Source organism: Sebastes fasciatus, chromosome 12 (assembly GCF_043250625.1).
Source record: "Sebastes fasciatus isolate fSebFas1 chromosome 12, fSebFas1.pri, whole genome shotgun sequence".
Taxonomy (NCBI): domain Eukaryota; kingdom Metazoa; phylum Chordata; class Actinopteri; order Perciformes; family Sebastidae; genus Sebastes; species Sebastes fasciatus.
This window is the reverse complement of record NC_133806.1, coordinates 25604343-25623200: the sequence shown is the minus strand read 5'-3', so window position 1 is coordinate 25623200 and position 18858 is coordinate 25604343. Positions and strand designations below refer to the sequence as shown.

At 41.0% G+C, this 18858-nt stretch overlaps 2 protein-coding genes across 6 annotated transcripts in view; one reads left to right on the top strand and one right to left on the bottom strand.

Moving 5' to 3' along the window:
• The window catches only part of dcst1 (DC-STAMP domain containing 1), an 18652-nt gene extending 13784 nt beyond the window's left edge, over positions 1 to 4868 (bottom strand). The window contains exons 1-4 of one of the 5 annotated variants that reach the window (XM_074654382.1): positions 4780 to 4839; positions 4092 to 4159; positions 706 to 776; positions 482 to 607 (exon numbers count right to left, since the gene is read on the bottom strand). In XM_074654382.1, coding sequence (XP_074510483.1) covers positions 482 to 607; positions 706 to 751 — 172 coding nt within the window. In that variant the 5' untranslated portion in view covers positions 752 to 776; positions 4092 to 4159; positions 4780 to 4839. Of the gene's footprint in view, positions 1 to 468; positions 608 to 705; positions 777 to 4091; positions 4168 to 4779 lie in introns of those variants that run through there. The other 4 variants (XR_012596334.1, XM_074654381.1, XM_074654383.1 and 1 more) reach the window with 4 other exon arrangements.
• Positions 3891 to 18752, top strand: dcst2 (DC-STAMP domain containing 2). The gene is made up of 16 exons (XM_074654379.1): positions 3891 to 4167; positions 5206 to 5495; positions 5852 to 6022; positions 6353 to 6454; positions 6779 to 6973; positions 7066 to 7131; positions 7202 to 7415; positions 8314 to 8471; positions 8837 to 9001; positions 9083 to 9250; positions 9477 to 9577; positions 11013 to 11170; positions 12139 to 12263; positions 15710 to 15815; positions 17611 to 17790; positions 18503 to 18752. Exons 1-16 carry the CDS (start codon positions 4067 to 4069, stop codon positions 18711 to 18713), a joined length of 2511 nt encoding a protein of 836 aa, XP_074510480.1. The 5' UTR covers positions 3891 to 4066; the 3' UTR covers positions 18714 to 18752.
• Positions 18753 to 18858: the final 106 nt, after the last annotated feature.

The window sequence follows — 18858 nt, the reverse complement described above, 5'->3', positions numbered from 1 at the left end:
AAACAAAATAAAAAAAAAAAAACATTTTTAAAAATTAAATGTTATATTATATGATGATATACATTATTAGAATTATTTTATCATATATATGTGTATATATATGTATAATTCTTAAAATGAATTGTAGAATAATAAAAACTAAATTAATAAAAGTTATACAAAAGATAAATATAAAATACTAACAATAAAGTATTTTTTTAAATATTAGAATAATTACTAAAAAATAATTTCAAGATACAATAAAACATAAAAAATTTAAGAATAATAAAAACGAAATAAAAAACAAAAATAATTCTAATTCTAATTAAAAAATCATGTATTATATAATAGTATACTTTATTAGAATTATATATTATTTCGTTGTTGTTATTCCACAATTCATTTTATAATAATAATATATATATACAAACTAAATAAATAAATAAAAGTTCGATACTTTAATTAATATTAAGTTTCTGATGTATCCACCTTTTCTGCTTACCTGTACCGCTCACCGCTCCAAACAGCGCCCTGAGGACCAGGTGAGCCAACGGAAACTCTTCTGGTTGGCCGAAGATGAACCGATGGACGGCAGGAGGCATTACAGTCAAACTGATCCTCTCCACGGCTGGAGGAACGAGCAAACAAAACATGTAACAAAGCTGCTAGTGTTAGCTAAAAGTTAGCTTTCCAAACAACATTAGAACAGAAGCTGGTTTAACTTACTGCTGTGAGGAGCTGAAGGTCTAGGCCGGTCAGATAGAGCCATCATCCATCCAAAGTCTGCTTCAAACAAGCTGCCGGACACAGATCAGAGGCCAGACTGGTTGGTTAGATGATCAGTTGGTCAGTTGGTTAGTTGGTCAGTTGGTTAGATGATCAGTTGATTAGTTGGTCAGTTGGTTAGTTGAACCGTTGGTCAGTTGGTTAGTTGGTCAGTTGGTTAGTTGGTTAGTTGGTCAGTTGGTTAGTTGATCAGTTGGATAGTTGGTCAGTTGGTTAGTTGGTTAGTTGGTTAGTTGGTCAGTTGGTCAGTTGGTTAATTGGTCAGTTGGTTAGATGATCAGTTGATTAGTTGGTCAGTTGGTTAGTTGAACCGTTGGTTAGTTGGTCAGTTGGTTAGTTGGTCAGTTGGTTAGTTGGTTAGTTGGTTAGTTGGTCAGTTGGTTAGTTGATCAGTTGGATAGTTGGTCAGTTGGTTAGTTGGTTAGTTGGTCAGTTGGTCAATTGGTTAATTGGTAAGTTGATCATTTGGTCATTTGGTCAGTTGGTCAGTTGGTCAGTTGGTTAGTTGATCAGTTGGTCAGTTGGTTAGTTGATCAGTTGGTTAGTTGATCAGTTGGTCAGTTGGTTAGTTGGTCAGTTGGTTAGTTGATCAGTTGGTTAGTTGGTCAGTTGGTCAGTTGATCAGTTGGTCAGTTGATTAGTTGATCAGTTAGTTAGTTGGTCAGTTGGTCAGTTGGTTAGTTGAACCGTTGGTTAGTTGGTCAGTTGGTTAGTTGGTCAGTTGGTTAGTTGGTCAGTTGGTTAGTTGATCAGTTGGTTAGTTGATCAGTTGGTCAGTTGGTTAGTTGGTCAGTTGGTTAGTTGGTCAGTTGGTTAGTTGATCAGTTGGATAGTTGGTCAGTTGGTTAGTTGGTTAGTTGGTCAGTTGGTCAATTGGTTAATTGGTAAGTTGATCATTTGGTCATTTGGTCAGTTGGTCAGTTGGTCAGTTGGTTAGTTGATCAGTTGGTCAGTTGGTTAGTTGATCAGTTGGTTAGTTGATCAGTTGGTCAGTTGGTTAGTTGGTCAGTTGGTTAGTTGATCAGTTGGTTAGTTGGTCAGTTGGTCAGTTGATCAGTTGGTCAGTTGATTAGTTGATCAGTTAGTTAGTTGGTCAGTTGGTCAGTTGGTTAGTTGAACCGTTGGTTAGTTGGTCAGTTGGTTAGTTGGTCAGTTGGTTAGTTGATCAGTTGGTTAGTTGATCAGTTGGTCAGTTGGTTAGTTGGTCAGTTGGTTAGTTGGTCAGTTGGTTAGTTGGTCAGTTGGTTAATTGGTTAGTTGGTCAGTTGGTTAGTTGATCAGTTGGTTAGTTGGTTAGTTGGTCAGTTGGTTAGTTGGTCAGTTGGTTAGTTGGTCAGTTGGTTAGTTGGTTAGTTGGTCAGTTGGTTAGTTGGTCAGTTGGTTAGTTAGTCAGTTGGTTAGTTGGTTAGTTGGTCAGTTGGTTAGTTGATCAGTTGGTTAGTTGGTCAGTTGGTTAGTTGGTTAGTTGGTTAGTTGGTTAGTTGATCAGTTGGTTAGTTGGTCAGTTGTTTAGTTGGTCAGTTGGTTAGTTGGTTAGTTGGTCAGTTGATCAGTTGGTCAATTGGTTAGTTGGTCAGTTGGTTAGTTGATCAGTTGGATAGTTGGTCAGTTGTTTAGTTGGTCAGTTGGTTAATTGGTTAGTTGGTCAGTTGGTCAGTTGGTCAGTTGGTTAGTTGATCAGTTGTTTAGTTGGTCAGTTGGTTAGTTGATCAGTTGGTTAGTTGGTCAGTTGGTTAGTTAGTCAGTTGGTTAGTTGGTTAGTTGGTCAGTTGGTTAGTTGATCAGTTGGTTAGTTGGTCAGTTGGTTAGTTGGTTAGTTGATCAGTTGGTCAGTTGGTCAGTTGATCAGTTGGTCAGTTGATTAGTTGATCAGTTAGTTAGTTGGTCAGTTGGTTAGTTGAACCGTTGGTTAGTTGGTCAGTTGGTTAGTTGGTTAGTTGGTCAGTTGGTTAGTTGATCAGTTGGATAGTTGGTCAGTTGGTTAGTTGGTCAGTTGGTTAATTGGTTAGTTGGTCAGTTGGTTAGTTGATCAGTTGGTCAGTTGGTTAGTTGGTCAGTTGGTTAGTTAGTCAGTTGGTTAGTTGGTTAGTTGGTCAGTTGGTTAGTTGATCAGTTGGTCAGTTGGTTAGTTGGTTAGTTGGTCAGTTGGTTAGTTGGTCAGTTGGTTAGTTGGTCAGTTGGTTAGTTGGTTAGTTGGTCAGTTGGTTAGTTGATCAGTTGGATAGTTGGTCAGTTGTTTAGTTGGTCAGTTGGTTAGTTGGTTAGTTGGTCAGTTGATCAGTTGGTCAATTGGTTAGTTGGTCAGTTGGTCAGTTGGTTAGTTGATCAGTTGGATAGTTGGTCAGTTGTTTAGTTGGTCAGTTGGTTAGTTGGTTAGTTGGTGAGTTGGTCAGTTGGTTAGTTGGTCAGTTGGTCAGTTGGTCAGTTGGTTAATTGGTAAGTTGATCATTTGGTCATTTGGTCAGTTGGTCAGTTGGTTAGTTGGTCAGTTGGTCAGTTGGTCAGTTGGTTAGTTGATCAGTTGGTTAGTTGATCAGTTGGTCAGTTGGTCAGTTGGTTAGTTGAACCGTTGGTTAGTTGGTCAGTTGGTTAGTTGGTCAGTTGGTTAGTTGGTCAGTTGGTTAGTTGATCAATTGGATAGTTGATCAGTTGGTTAGTTGGTCAGTTGGTTAATTGGTTAGTTGATCAGTTGGTTAGTTGGTCAGTTGGTTAGTTAGTCAGTTGGTTAGTTGGTCAGTTGGTTAGTTGATCAGTTGGTTAGTTGGTCAGTTGGTTAGTTGATCAGTTGGTTAGTTGGTCAGTTGGTCAGTTGGTTAGTTGATCAGTTGGATAGTTGGTCAGTTGTTTAGTTGGTCAGTTGGTTAGTTGGTTAGTTGGTCAGTTGATCAGTTGGTCAATTGGTTAGTTGGTCAGTTGCTCAGTTGGTTAGTTGATCAGTTGTTTAGTTGGTCAGTTGGTTAGTTGGTTAGTTGGTTAGTTGGTCAGTTGATCAGTTGGTCAATTGGTTAGTTGGTCAGTTGGTCAGTTGGTTAGTTGGTTAGTTGATCAGTTGTTTAGTTGGTCAGTTGGTTAGTTAGTCAGTTGGTTAGTTGGTTAGTTGATCAGTTGGTCAGTTGGATAGTTGGTTAGTTGATCAGTTGGTTAGTTGATCAGTTGGTCAGTTGGACAGTTGGTTAGTTGATCAGTTGGTCAGTTGATCAGTTGGTCAGTTGGTCAGTTGGAGCCTTCAGAGTGAGGTCAGATTTGTTTGGTCTCCAGGAGAAACATGAAAACATCGGAGTGAGTGAGACAGAAATCCAGGATGAAGAGTGAAAAGATGAAAAGACCCCTGCTGAAGAGTGATGTGACGGTCCAGGTGGACAGAGAAGGAGTCAGACGGACGGTCAGAGGATTCCTGAACAAGTGAGTGTTCACAGGAGAGAGATAACACCACAGCTGTTAGCTAGCAGGGAGCTATGCTAACCTTCTCTCTCAGTCTGCAGTCATTCAAACAGATCAAAACATGTTCACCTTCAGGTTCAAGCCATTCAATTTATAATCTATAATATTTATTAATAACAAATTTTTTTTGCAACTAATTATTTTCCTTCCTGATTATTTTCTCCTGTAATTGAGTCAATTGTTGCTTTTGTATAATTTCAGAAAAAAAGCTGACACCATCACAATGTTTGTTTAGTCAACAATCCAAATCCTCAAGATTATTACTAATACATTAACATTATTAAACCTGGGGCCGGTTGTATAAACATAGTCTAAGACTAGTCCAATTAAGCTTGTCTATTGTATAAATAGTAAGAGACTTAGGTAAGAAAGTTATACAGTTTTGTTGCTATGGCAACAATCTGTTAGGTCAGTTAGCTAACTAATTCAACTGTTTATCAATTACTTAAGCTAACTTTTAGCTAACTAGTTCAACTGTTTATCCATTACTCTTTTAGATTCTTGTACCATATTCTTGAATTGTTTCTGAATATCTTTAACAGTTCTAACGATTGTTGGATTCATGCTGTTTACCTTTTCTGTTATTTTCTCTCATACGTCGCCGTTGCATCTGCCATCTTTTGTCCTCTTTGAAGCTTTTAATTCACCCATAATGCATTGCAACTTGCCCCTGGAACCATTAAATGTTTTTACATGAAAAATTAATTCAACCATCACAATAGTTTCACATAAATTTTCTGTCAATCGACTAATTGATTAATGGACTAATTGATAAAAGGACTAATTGATTAATTGCCTAGAGTCTAATTTATAACAAAATATCTGATTTTATTTTTCTTTTCATATGTTTTGTCTGCAAAAAATCTGAATTTGTAAAGTAACTAAAGCTGTCAGATAAATGTAGTAAAGTGGAAGAAAGGCTCCAGTAAAGTAGTACTAGTGAGACTTTTGACTGTCTGGTTTCTAACCTCCATAATGATGTCATGTTTCCCTCCTCAGGTCAGGCGCTAACAGGCGCTGTGACCTCTGCAGATGGAGGAAGGTCAAAGGTCACCTGTTGGAGGGGGGGCGGAACCTGGTGCGGAATCTGGTGCGGAACCTGGCGCCGTTTGCTTTGGGGCTGCTGTTGGCAACTCTGTACGGACTCATAGCTCTTTTCCTGCAGAAACAGCCTCTGTGGTTGTGTGTCTACACCACGCTGACTGTGGCCGTCCTGGCAGCCTTCAGTATGGGACTGTTCGCTAGCGTTCGGGCCAACGTCATGGTGCTGCTGCCTTTACTGTGCTCGGGTCAGTTTATCAGTCGCTGTCAGGTGGTTTTCCTTCCTGTTCAGCATCAAGGCCTATGGAAAGGAGGCTGGGTCACGCGTCATCAACGCGTCATATCTTTGGGGGTACAACACATGCGCAGTAAAATCTGGCCTGCACTCGCCGAAATTGAGCCAATCGCAACGCACGACCGAAGCTTCAGTTACACTGCGCATGTGTCATACTCCATACCCTAATACCCATGTCTGCCCGTGACTCAGCCTCCTTTCCATAGGCCTTGTTCAGCATTACATTAAACCTCCACTGGGTGGGGCTTCAGATGGAGGCGTGGCCCTGCTCAGCTTATCACAGTCCCTCTTTCCTCTCTTGTGTTTCAGCTCGGGGCAGAAACGTCATCCTCTTAGTGTTTGCCTCGGTGCTGCTTTCTGGTCCAATCACCAATACCTTAGAAAACACGGAGCGAGCCGCCGCCAGTCTGCTGTGTGGCGCCGAGCTGGCAGCCAATCAAACACAGGAACTAATGGAGAGGGCAAATACGCCCCTTTTCGGTAAGACCCGCCCACCTCCACCATCAATACTGCTGTTAATACTGTGAATACTACTGTTATTACTGCTGCTAATACTCTCTACGTAACAACTAATTTGTGATCGTCAGCTGTTGTTGTGTGTTTGCAGCCGCGTTGGACAGAATCTTGGACAGAAACTTCTGGCTATCTATTTCAACTCTTATCCATTACTTTTAGCTAATCTTTAGCTAACAATTTCAACTCTTATCCGTTATTTTTAGCTAACTTTTAACTAACTATTTGAACTGTTATCCATTACTTTTAGCTAACTATTTCAACTGATTAGATGGAGCTGCTGTTGTGTGTTTGCAGCCGCGTTGGACAGAATCAGAGCGATCAGCAGTAACGCTCACGCTGTAGCTGGACGAGTTAAGAAATTCATCTACGCTCTGACTGACAGCTTCCGCCATATTGGTGAGTGATGTTTGAAAGTGCTGAAGCTGCAGGTTTAATGTATGGAGCCCGGGTGCAGCCGTAGAGAGAAAAAATAAATAAATTGAGGCCACGATTTATTAATTTGAGGACACTATTTATTAATTAATGCGCACAAGATATAATTCATGGCCTCAATTTAATTTAATCGTTCCCATGTTTAGATTAATTTGTGGGCACTAATGAAATCATTTTGGCAGTGCACAAGGTGAAGTTACGGAGCCCGAGAGTGGCCATAGAGATTTTGAAAATATCAGACACAGAGTGATGTGATACAGCCGTGACCTCTGACCTCTGACCCTGCAGCTCGCATTCTGAGAAACGTCCTCCACTTCCTGGTGGACATCGGGGACTTGTGTAACGACATACTAGGCTCTCCGTACAGGAAGTGCCGGGCGTTGTTCGCCGACGCCCGATACAACTGCAACAACCTGCTGAGGGAGTTCAGCTTCATTTGTGAAATCGTGGACGCCTTCCTGCCGCTCTGCAACCTCGCCCGCGGTGCGTTCACTTCCACTTCACTGACTTTATACATCATTAGTATAATGTTGTTTTTCAGGTAACAATTTAATAAAAGTGTGTGTCTGTTTCAGCCACCGAGCTCTTCTGCGTCATCCCCTCCTACATCGGCAGACAGCTGAGGAAACGTCTGGCAGCTCGTAAGTTCATTATTTTTGTCTGTATTTAACCTTTATTGACAACCTTATTCCTGCCGCTGTCTTCCTTTAGCCACTGTTGCAGCGTTTAGGCGACTGAGGCAGGAGTTTGACTTCAACATCTCGGCCTCGGTGACCTATGACCTGGACACCAACAGCAGCCGCTCTCTGCAGTCCATGTCTCAGGACATCATGGCGGAAATTTCATCAGACCTACAGGTGTTTCAGAAGCTGATTGAACCACTGATATACGGCAGCCTCCTCCTGCTCGTCTGGTCCTACCTGAGGTCAGGAGTCACGCTTCAGTTAACTTCATCTACATGCTTCAAATTACTTACTTCATCTACATACTTCAATTAACTTCATCTACATGCTTCAGTTTACCTTATTCACATTCTAAATTGTACTTCATCAACATGTTTCAGTTTACTTCATCTACACGCTTCAGTTTACTTAATTTACTGTACACGCTTCAGTTTACTTCATTTACACGCTTTAGTTTACTTCCTCTACATGCTTCAGTTTACTTAATTTACACATTTCGGTTTATGTCATCTATATGCTTCAGTTAACTTCATCCACACGCTTCAGTTAACTTCATCCACACGCTTCAGTTAACTTCATCCACACGCTTCAGTTTACTTCATTTACACGCTTTAGTTTACTTCCTCTACATGCTTCAGTTTACTTAATTTACACATTTCAGTTTATGTCATCTATATGCTTCAGTTAACTTCATCCACACGCTTCAGTTTACTTCATCTACATGCTTCATTTTATTTCATTCACAGGCTTCAGTCTACGTCATCTAAACGCTTCAGTTTACTACATCTACAAATGATGTTACATGCAAGTGTAAGCTTATCAACATACTAACTGTGCTAATGTTACAATGCTAAAATGAGCAGCTAACATGCGACCATTAGCATGATTCAAGTTAAAATGCTAAATGTCAAATTCTAATCGTAAGCACTTCAAAGTCCTAACGTCAGTATGCTAATATGCTGAAATTCTAATTGTTAAAACACATTATGTTCGTATCCAGTAGTTAACATACAAGTTAACATGCTATCATGTTAGCATTTTAACATTAGCATGTGTAGATTATTTGCTCTACAGGTGGTGAGGATCTACGAATAACAAAGTTGTCTCTTCATTCTATTGTTATTTTTTTTGTCTTTTCAGGGCGGTGTGGTACAGACGCCGGTATCTCCGTGAGCTCGACTTTGATAACGTCTACATCAGCGCTCAGTTCAAAAAGCTCGACGAACAGGTGACCTCCCAGGGCGGAGCCTCAGTCCTGCCAATCACACGCAAAGAGGCCAAGACCTACATCACACCACGTCAGTACAGCTGTGTGTGTGTGTGTGTGTGTGTGTGTGTGTGTGTGTGTGTGTGTGTGTGTGTGTGTGTTCAGAATATGGCTAAAAGTGGTTACTATGTCACTTTATTAAGTTTTAATATGTATTCAATTGTTCAATTGTTTAATTGTTTTGAATTGAAGTGAGCTGAAGTGAACTGAAGTAGACTTAAGTGAACTGAAGTAGATTAAAGTGAACTGAAGTAGACTGAAGTGAACTGAAGTGAGCTGAAGTGAACTGAAGTAGATTAAAGTGTACTGAAGTGAGCTGAAGTGAATTGAAGTAGACTGAAGTGAACTGAAGTAGACTGAAGTGCACTGAAGTGAACTGAAGCGTCTGTCCTGCAGTGTCGTTTCACCTGACGTCCAAGGAGCGACGGGCGGTCTTGGTGGGCGTGGTCTCGGTCTTCAGACACCTGGTGATGGGCGGTGTGCTGGTGGCGCTGGACTTCCTGGTATTCTGGATGCTGGATCAGGTGCAGCAACAGGTGAAGGAGGACATCGTGGCCAGAGGTGAGGCAACGCCCCTGATATGAATATGGCAGTAAGTGTCAGTCAGAGCGGTGGTAAACATAGTAACACCTGTCCCATCAGCTCCAGTCACGGTGGCGGTGCAGGTGAACGGATCGGGCTGGGCCTCGGACATCTTCAGAGACGTCGTGGCTTCGTTTGACATCCTGCAACGAGGAAAAATCACTGTGATCAGCAGGAAGTGTCTGCCGGAGCCATCGGAGCCGGACTACTTCACATGTTTCATCCTGGGTGAGATCATACAGGATGTGACATCATAGCTGTGACATTATCAGGATACTGCACCATGACTCCGCTCCCCCTTCAGGTTAAAAAGGTGTTGGTGATGTCAGAGGTCACCTCCTTCTTCCTGCTGAGGAGCCTTAGAGCAAGGCATTAAACCTGCAGCTGGTGTTCTGATGCCTTTACTGGTTCCACTGGTGTTACTGGTCTTTACTGGTTCTGGTTCTTGTTGCAGGGTTCCTGTTGGGTCTGGCTCTGCTGGTCTCTCTGACCGGAGGATTCATGCAGCGCTGCAGACGACTTGCCTGTTCTTCATATCATCCAGAGAGAGAGCTGGTACACACACACACACACACACACACACACACACACACACACACACACACACACACACACACACACACACACACATACACACACACACACACACACGCACACACACACACACACACACACACACACACACACACACACAGATATAAGATCCAAAACTGAGTTGATCATATAAATTCATCTTTAACATCAGTTTGTTTGCTTCAGTGTTGGAGGAAGTATTCAGATCCTTTACTACAGTAAAAGTACTACTACCACACTGTAAAATACTAAAGTAGTAGTTTGTGTTGGAGGAAGTATTCATATCCTTTACTACAGTAAAAGTACTACTACCGCACTGTGAAATACTACAGTAGTAGTTTGTGTTGGACGTCTGCTCAGCTTTTATTTTGGCATCTTTCACAAACCTGCTGCTTTTATTCTGGAGGGGTTTTGGAGGAACGCCGGAGACACAAAGATGATGTAATCTGATGCTTGACCTCTGACCTCATCACACTGAAGATCAGGTGACATGTAGCGGGAGGAGAAGATTCTCACAGTAAAGGTGTGTTGTGAGACAGACAGACAGGTGAGGACTGTTATCAGACCTCCAAAGAAGAAGACCAGCAGTTGTGGGTGAAAGGTCAGTGAGCAAAGAGGCATGTGAAGAATCTGCAGAATGAAGCAGGAGGCAGGTCTGGACGGATCCACCTGAGACCCACAAACACACTCACAAACAGGCAGACACTAAACTGCACAGTTCAGGACTCTCCAGGACCCTCCAGGACTCTTAGCAGCTCTCCATAATCCTTCATAAAGTCTGAATACAAAGTCCTTCTCAGGTTCTTAGTAACCACTTCACTCAGATATTGTGAGAAATTATAGCATAACTAATAATCAGTAAACATTATTATCATTTCATTGTTTGTTAACAGTAGCACAACTAACAGACCTAACAATTAACCATTAACTTAATTACCATTAAGTGTTACAAATATCTGTCTATGTTATATCAGTAATGTTTCTATTTGTTTTAGAAACAATTTCGTAAAGGTTTACAAATATCTTAATCATTAACAAATACTTACTAACTATCAATTTACCATTTCTAAATGATGGTTATTATATATATTGTCTTTTTAAAGTGTGTGGAGCGGCTGCAGCATCACTGTCGCTCAGATTCCTTCACACAAAGACGTTTCAGGTTAAAGTGCTGCAGGCTGATCTCTGTTCAGGTTTCAGTCCATCAGTCAGCAGTCGGCCTGTTGTTACAACACGTCAGTTTATCTGTGCATCACTTGTTTACAGCTGTGAGCTGTAGAGGGCGTTGCTCAGAGGCTCCCGGGCAGCGGCAGGTTGTTATTCACAGGGTGAAAGACGAGAAGAGACAAACCTCGGCTGAATGTGTGAAGACAGAGAGTGAAACACAAAACTGACTGTTGTTGTTTTTGTTCATCAGGAGAGGATCCGGTTCCTCCGGCAGCAGATCCTGGATCAGAGGAGGGCGGTGGGGAAAGCCCTGAAGAGGTCTGCAGCCAGAAGCCGGGCTGACGGAGGAGGAAGTGGAGGAGGAAGTGGAGGAGGAGAAGAGAGTCGCCTCCAGACTCTCCTGCTGCGGTACAAACATTTCATCTGATTTCATCTTCCAGAGTCAGACTGAGTGATTAACATCAACATACCACTGGTGGAATGTAACTAAGTACATGTACTCAAGTACTGCACTTTAGTACAAAATGAGGCACTTGTACTTTACTTGAGTATTTTAAACGGACAGAAACAGACTTTCTACTTCATTACATTTATCTGACAGCTTTAGTTACTTTACAAACTCATATTTATATTAAAGCTAGAGTGAAGATACTGGTATCATAGTGAACTACAAAACCTAATGAATCCATTGGTACCAACCAGGTCATACTACTACGCTCCAAACTTACACAAAATTTTGGCGAGTAAAAACTGTCATGTCCATTTCCACGGGGGTCCCTTGACCTCTAACCTCCAGATACTGTATGTGAATGAAAATGGGTTCTATGGGTACCCACGAGTCTCCCCTTTACAGACATGCCCACTTTATGATAATCACATGCAGTTTGGGGCAAGTCATAGTCAAGTCAGCACACTGACACACTGACAGCTGTTGTTGCCTGTTGGGCTGCAGTTTGCCATGTTATGATTTGAGCATGTCATTGTTTTGTGTTGTTAATTGATTTCCAATAACAAATATATACATACATTTGCAAAAAGCAGCATATTTGTCCACTCCCATGTTGACAAGAGTATTAAATACTTGACAAAATTCCCTTTAAGGTGCATTTTGAATAGATAAAAAATGTGTGATTATAGACTGACAGCCCTAATATTTACACACAAAACATATGAAGAGTTTATAAAATCTGAGGTTTTGTTAATACAAGTACAGCTGAAACCATTAGTCTATTAATCAATTAGTTGATTGACAGAAAGTGAATGTTTGAGTAACAATCTGATGTTAAAGAAGTCAGGAATCAAAAATGTTTTCACTCGAAGTTCCTCTTTAAATAAAAATCTGTGTGTGTGTGTGTGTGTATGTATGTGTGTCTCAGGTTACCTGGAGGGGCTCACCTGTCTCACCTGCTGGGCCTCGCATCGGTTACCTGTCTGTCCTGCGGCGATGTGGTGAGACAGGGACTGGACAACATGGCGGCCTGTAAGGTCTCTCAGTGTCAAGGTAGAGACACATCACTGAAGGGGTTAACTGAAGGCGGTGGCCTATTGATTATAGATAATTATGATGTCATTATCTGACATGTAACCACGGCCCAATCAGGTACTTTAAGCATTTATATCTCCTGGATGAAGCTTTTATTGCGAAAGTCTACTCTCTGACTCGGCTGAGAGCTGAACGTGTTGTGGTCGTAGAGAGAAGTTGGAGGGTTTTGCTCACTACAGGAACAAAACTGTTAAATTTAACACAACATATCGTTATGTGTGGGCTCTCACATTTCACACATCTGGTAAGATCTAAAACATCTGTTAGTGTGGGCCAGACTTACCATTAGAGACATATTTAGAGTTCACATCAACAGTGAGAAAATGAATGTAGAAGCTGCTCTGTCACCTGAGGAAGAGAGGAAAGAGTTAAAGTCACACAAAGCATCAGATCAGTGTTGAACTTTTATTTAAGCAGCAGAGGAAATGTGTGCTGAGGGTGTGTCCTGCAGCTCTAACTTTTGTTGACTCAGCTGAAGTCAGACAGATAACAGACTGTAACTGTAGCTGAGCACTGACCTGAGGCCAGTTAACCCTTCAGTGTCCACTGCTGCTGCTACAGACTGATGTTTGTCCCCTTCAGTATAATGTTTAAGGTGGTCCTGGAGGGTCAGCATATAGACCCTTTTAGTGTGGACGTTATGATGACATCACGGTGTTAGCTGGAGGCTAAACAAAGGAAAGACTGGAGGCTAACACTAGCAGTGGACTAAAGTTACACATCTAAATGTCATCTTGCTGTGTTGTTGGGTGCCAAAATCCAGATATCACATACATTTGAGATGACAAACCGAGATTCGAGGCTCTAGCGAGCTACAATATCGGATAAATGTTTCAGAGATGGAGAGTAAATGTTGTTAATATTTAGCCTTCTGCTACCCTCAGCCATGAACCATTGGCTGCTGTTAGCAGAAGGCTAAACTATTAACAACCCTTTCTCTCCATCTCTGAAACGCTTTGCCGATATTGTACGACTCTCTTTTTAACTGACTTTACTGAAGGATAGTTAACTATAGACATCCAAAGATTTATACGCCCTCAATTTATCTTTACAGCGCTGCCGTTGGACACCAGCCCGCTGGTTTAGCTTGCTAATTCCGACATGCTGTCATGTGTAGGGGTTCTACTTTGGTAGGTTTTGGTTATTAGCAAAATAATTAATAAATAATAATATAATTATTAATATTAATAAAGATTATCAATAAACATCAATAATAAACGGGGCACCACCCTGGAATCAGGGACCAATGACCAAAACGTTAATATAGTCTCATTATATAGGCTAAACTATCAATTTGGAATGTTGATTAATAATTAAATTAATAACTATAACCAAAATAGATAGTAAAGGTTGAAGGATATCGGAGTTCTTGACATAGCAGAGGTTGGCAGTATTCACTCTTGTGCAACATTAAAGAGACCAGCATGTATATTCCACAAACATTTATTTACAAGTTAATAAAGGTTCAAAACACAATATTAATCTAACTAAATAACTAAACTAAACAAACCAAACAAAGTGTGTGTGTGTGTGTGTGTGTGTGTGTGTGAGAGAGAGAGAGAGGGGGGGGGAAACAAGATGGGTTCTTGTCTCAAAATGTCTGTATGGCCTACAAACAAGATGGCGGGCACTGTAAAACTACAAAGATGGCTGAATCAAAGATGGCGGAATCAAAGATGGCGGAATCAAAGATGGCGGAATCAAAGATGGCCATCAGCATGTCACCACATGACCTCTTTGTTCTTCTGAGAAGAAGGACAGAGAGGGGGGTGATGTGGGGTTAAGATTATCTGAAGCTGTATGTTTATGTTTAACTAATTCACAGTTTCTGTATGTGATCTTAATGTGTGTTAGATATGCAGTGGGTTAGAAAAGATGGTTAGTTTGCATGCAAGACCTTGTCTATGTGAAGCATAAACTAAACACATCAGATGTGGCGAAGCCAGTTACCCAAAAATCAAATACAGATAAATCAACACAGTCAAACTCAATGAATAACATTAAATCAAATCAATACAAGTACTTTCTAGAAATCAAAGTTGGACAGTCTTGCTCAGCCCTGTGCGATTGCTAATGCTAAGGCCCAGTACGTTACCAATAAATGGAAGAAAAGGGTTTGTGATTCCATGTGTTGAAGTTGTGGTTCCAAGTCAAAGAGGTCGTCTTTGCTGTTAGTTTGGTGCTAACTTCTTTGCTTGATAGCTTGAAGTTAGCTGGTGGAAAGGGCAGAGCACTCGCGTCGTCTGCCGTTTGGTTCCTTGGTTGCAATGGCTGTTTCCTAACAGGCCATTGATCAGAACCAGAACTGTTTTGCAAGTTCTGGACTTGAGAGCCGTTCACCTCAACCAGGTCAGCCTGGGTTGAGTAGATGAAGAGCAGAGAGAGCGCAGCAGCTCACCTCTCACACGTCAGGAGAGATGAGCAGATGAGAAGAAAGAGTCGAAAGAGAAGGAACAAAGAACATTCCTCTGGTTTTGTTCTGTGTGATTTTCACACCTCTGGGTGAAATGTTACTGTAGCCAATGAGGACTGAGATGAGTCCTGTGGTCAAGGATCAGGTTACTGAGGTCATGAGGTCACTTGAAACCAGCCAGATGCTGGGTCCCTACACATGAAACACAGAAAATGAGCCGAACAAAGTTGTCACTCATCTGGCGATAGCACTGTGCTTTCCTACACTGTGACAAATACAAATTGTGTGATAATAAATTGGCATTTTATGAGGTTGTGTTGGCAAGAAATCAGGAGATGAAAGATGATGTTAACGCCTGAAGCTGAAGACTCGACAAAGCACCTTAAAACAGAAGAAATATCTGTGATAAACATTCAACTTCATTGTGCAACCTGACGAGTGTTTGAGGCCAGCTGGAGGTTTTTATTCTGATTTGAAGTCCTGACATGAAGTCATTTTGTTCTACAGCTCCAATCTGTTCCACATTACACCGTTTCCTCCCCAAAGATCAGACACAATTATTCTGACTGTATCTGCTTCAGACGTACTGTTACTGGGCGTATGGATACACTGCTGCTCAACAAGAAATAGTTCCAAGGCGTAACTCCTTAATTTCTCTTCCATGTGTACGGACGAGACAAACAGGATACGACGTGTTAATAAGATGTTTAAAATGTGTTCTAATGACTTGTTGTAACAGATATCTGTTGTTACTCGATCACTGAATGTGTTTTATCTGGTGTTTCTCACTTTAACGTCACAGAATGAATTCATTATGAGTCTGAAGTCTTTTCCTGAATGATGTGACACGTGAGGAATGATGAAGCTGCTCTATCAAACTCATATTTGAGTTAATATTCCACATCCTGTCCTCCACATGTTGTTCCAGCGCTCCTCTCACTGAAAGTGTCTTTTTTAGTTTTTTTTACGAGCTGCTGTCTTGTTTTTGCAGGCGTGTACTGTCTGCCGTGTTTCCACAGTTTGGGAAACACGTGTGGCGTCTGCGCGCGACCTCTGACCTCCCAGGAAGACGGCGAGGAAGACAACGAGGAGGAGCTGTGAGTGTTTCTACAGCAGAGAGAGTTACAGTAGATCTGTTGCTGTAGTCTGTAGCCTGATCTCTAACTGATATCTTTAGACTCAATGAGGCCTCAATAACATTAAAGGGACTGTTTGTAAGAATCAAAAATGCTTGTTAACAGCGACACCTGTGGCCGGTAAGTCAACGAAAGTCAGCGTCGGACTCGCGCTTGCTCGCTCTAAATAGACATGAACGAGCATCGCTCAAAACAGTGAGGCGACACACGTCAGCTAAAACCACAATATCACTATATTTCACCTGCTTGGCAGTAATGTTAGCTGACCAGACGAAAGTCTCTACATGAATCACTGCTGATCCTAGTGTTGGCTTTTCCTGCTTCAGCCTCCCGACCGCAGCCGGAGGGAGACACCAACACCCAGCCGGAGATGATAATGTTTCTTGCTGCTGAGCCGCGTCACTTCACAAGACACGGAAAACCTCTTCTGGTCTGGAGGAGCTGCAGCAGTTATTTCTGCATAAACATTCACTGTACATTCACTAGATATTCTCAGAGCTACGAAGTCTCCTGCAGTGTGTAGTGTGCGCGCATGCACGTGAGGTGGAGCGAGCTGAGTGAAGGCAAGCAGGCAGGCAGATGAGCAGAGTACAGCAGGGGCACGGGCTTCACTAGATATAACTTTGCGGTTTTGGTGCTTCTGTGTAGTTTGTGTTGGAGTCTGAGTCTGAACAGCGTAGCCACACGCGAGCGTGCATATGCGAGCGCGCATGGGACACCTACCCGGGTGATTTATACGTGTAAGAAGTTACAAACAGTCCCTTTAAATAATGCTGGAAAGTAACTAAGTGCATTTACTCAGGAACTGTACTTAAGTACAAATATATTTCTGTTTTAATTAGCTTCTTTATTTATTTATCTTTGTATTAATTCCTTTATTTATTTACTCTTCTGTTTAATCTTCCCTTTTTCCCTCTATTTATTTATGTATTTATTTTTATTAATTCTTAAATTTAAATTGACACACGTTGAGTGACAGCTCATTTGCATAATGAGGCAGAAATGCATAAAGAAATGTATATATAAAAGAATACAGGAAAAAATAAGTTTAGGGAAAAAAATAAGGGGTGAAATGCAAAGGTAAAATCGTGCATAAATAAATACACATATTTAAAAATAAATACAAATAAATGAAAAAATAAATAAATCCATTTTAAAATTAATAAAATAAATACATAAATAAATGGAAAAATAAGGGAATAAAAATAAATAAATAAGGGAATTAATAAAAAGATAATTAAATTAAGATGCAAATCCAAACTGAAAAATATATTTATGTCACATATTATCAATTAATTAATGGCTACATTTATTTTTTATATTATTTTTGCTATATTTAATTGCATATTTATTCATTTATTGAGTCATTTATTTATTTAATGATTGATTTTTGATTTTGGAAGGCTACATCCTCCATATAATTTTGAGGTACTTGTACTTTACTTGAGGATTTCTATTTTTCTTCTCCTCCACTACATCTCAGCGGTAAATATTGTCTTTTTTAGTCCACTAAATTTAACGGACAGCTTTATTTTTTTGTGTATTTTTGTGTTTGGGAACACTTTACTACGCAATCAATACTTTTACTTTAAGTACTTTAAGTACATTTAGATGATAATACCTACGTACTTTTACTTGTAGTGTAACCAACTGATGAGTCTTAAAAAAATCATTTGATATCTTTTCTGAACTGAAACACATTTAAAAGATAATTAATAAAACTATTTTATGAACTGATTCTGCTTGTTTCTCTCAGTGACTCCAGTGATGACGAGCAGCTGAACATCTCCAACAGGACACAGATGAGGAGGACGAACTCCACGGCAACGCGCCGAAGATCGACGGGACGCTCGAACAGTCGAGTGACGACGGTAGAGGATGGAGGAGAGAGTGAGAGCAGCTCTAACACCAATGCTGACTCTGACTCTGAGCTCAGGTAAAGCACCGTTCACACCTGCAACCCTGAACTGATGTAGACATCTCCTGGAGGAGCCTGATGTGAGAACACATCCGGACCGGATATTAAACAGACTGCCAGCTCCCTAGTACACTGTCAGTGTGATGTGCTATAACCCCGTTTCCTGTTAGTAACCATGATGAGGTGTTTAGTGGGCGAAGCGTTAAGTGGAGGCAGAATAATTATCTGAACACGTTAACGCTGGCTAGCAAGTATTGTTGGCTTGTTTTTTTAACAATGGCTGAAGAAAATACTAGTTTCTCTCAATATGTTCTGTCACTCACTCTCCAGGATCACGAATGTTAGTTGAGAACGTTAACATTAACCAATGAGACCAGATTAGCCGACTCCTACGCCGCTGGAGACTCCTTCAGGAGGAGTAGACGGCTGGCTAACGTTAGATAGCTAGCTAGCTTGTCCGGAGACTGACAAGCTAGTTAGCCTCCAGTCTTTCCTTTGTTTAGCCTCCAGCTAACACTGTGATGTCATCATGACGTTGACACAAAAAGGGTCTATTGAGCCCATGTGTGAATAGAGCCGCTCATTGTTTGGAGTTCATATGAAAAAACAGCTTAATGCTGATTTATTAGTTTGTTTATTTGTAGAATAAATTATAAACAATAACTAAGCTGCTGCAGATTTGGAGGTTTTACCTGCAGAACTTGTGTTTTCTCACCCTGGCTGCTGTCAGTGAAGCAGACATGTCGTACCAGGACCGATCCAGGTCAGACGATAGCGACGACTCCACCACCTCTTCGACAACCATCGAAGAGGTGGACCAGACTCTCCACACCGTCATCGTTCACAGACCGGACGGTCCCAAAAACCTTCAGGATCCTCCGGACCCAGTCCCAAGTCCCCAAGATCCTGATCCAGAATTGTCTGTTGGTTTCAGCAGATGATTCACTTTGTAATTAAAGTTATTAAAGCATGAAATGAAAATATGAAATCTGGTTCATTTACAACATAAAGACAAGAACAGCTTAACTCCATTCACTGGCTTTTTCTGGAGCTTTCAACATCATCTCAGTCTTCTTCAGCTGTTGA

What these genes read in the sequence shown, in the direction of transcription:
- dcst2 (XM_074654379.1), top strand. Translation starts at nt 4,067, where the DNA reads ATGAAGAGTGAAAAGATGAAAAGACCCCTGCTGAAGAGTGATGTGACG. An exon ending in CTCGTCTGGTCCTACCTGAG is followed by an intron (nt 7,416 to 8,313) that starts GTCAGGAGTCAC and finishes TTGTCTTTTCAG; the next exon opens with GGCGGTGTGGTACAGACGCC. An exon ending in GACTCTGACTCTGAGCTCAG is followed by an intron (nt 17,791 to 18,502) that starts GTAAAGCACCGT and finishes GGCTGCTGTCAG; the next exon opens with TGAAGCAGACATGTCGTACC.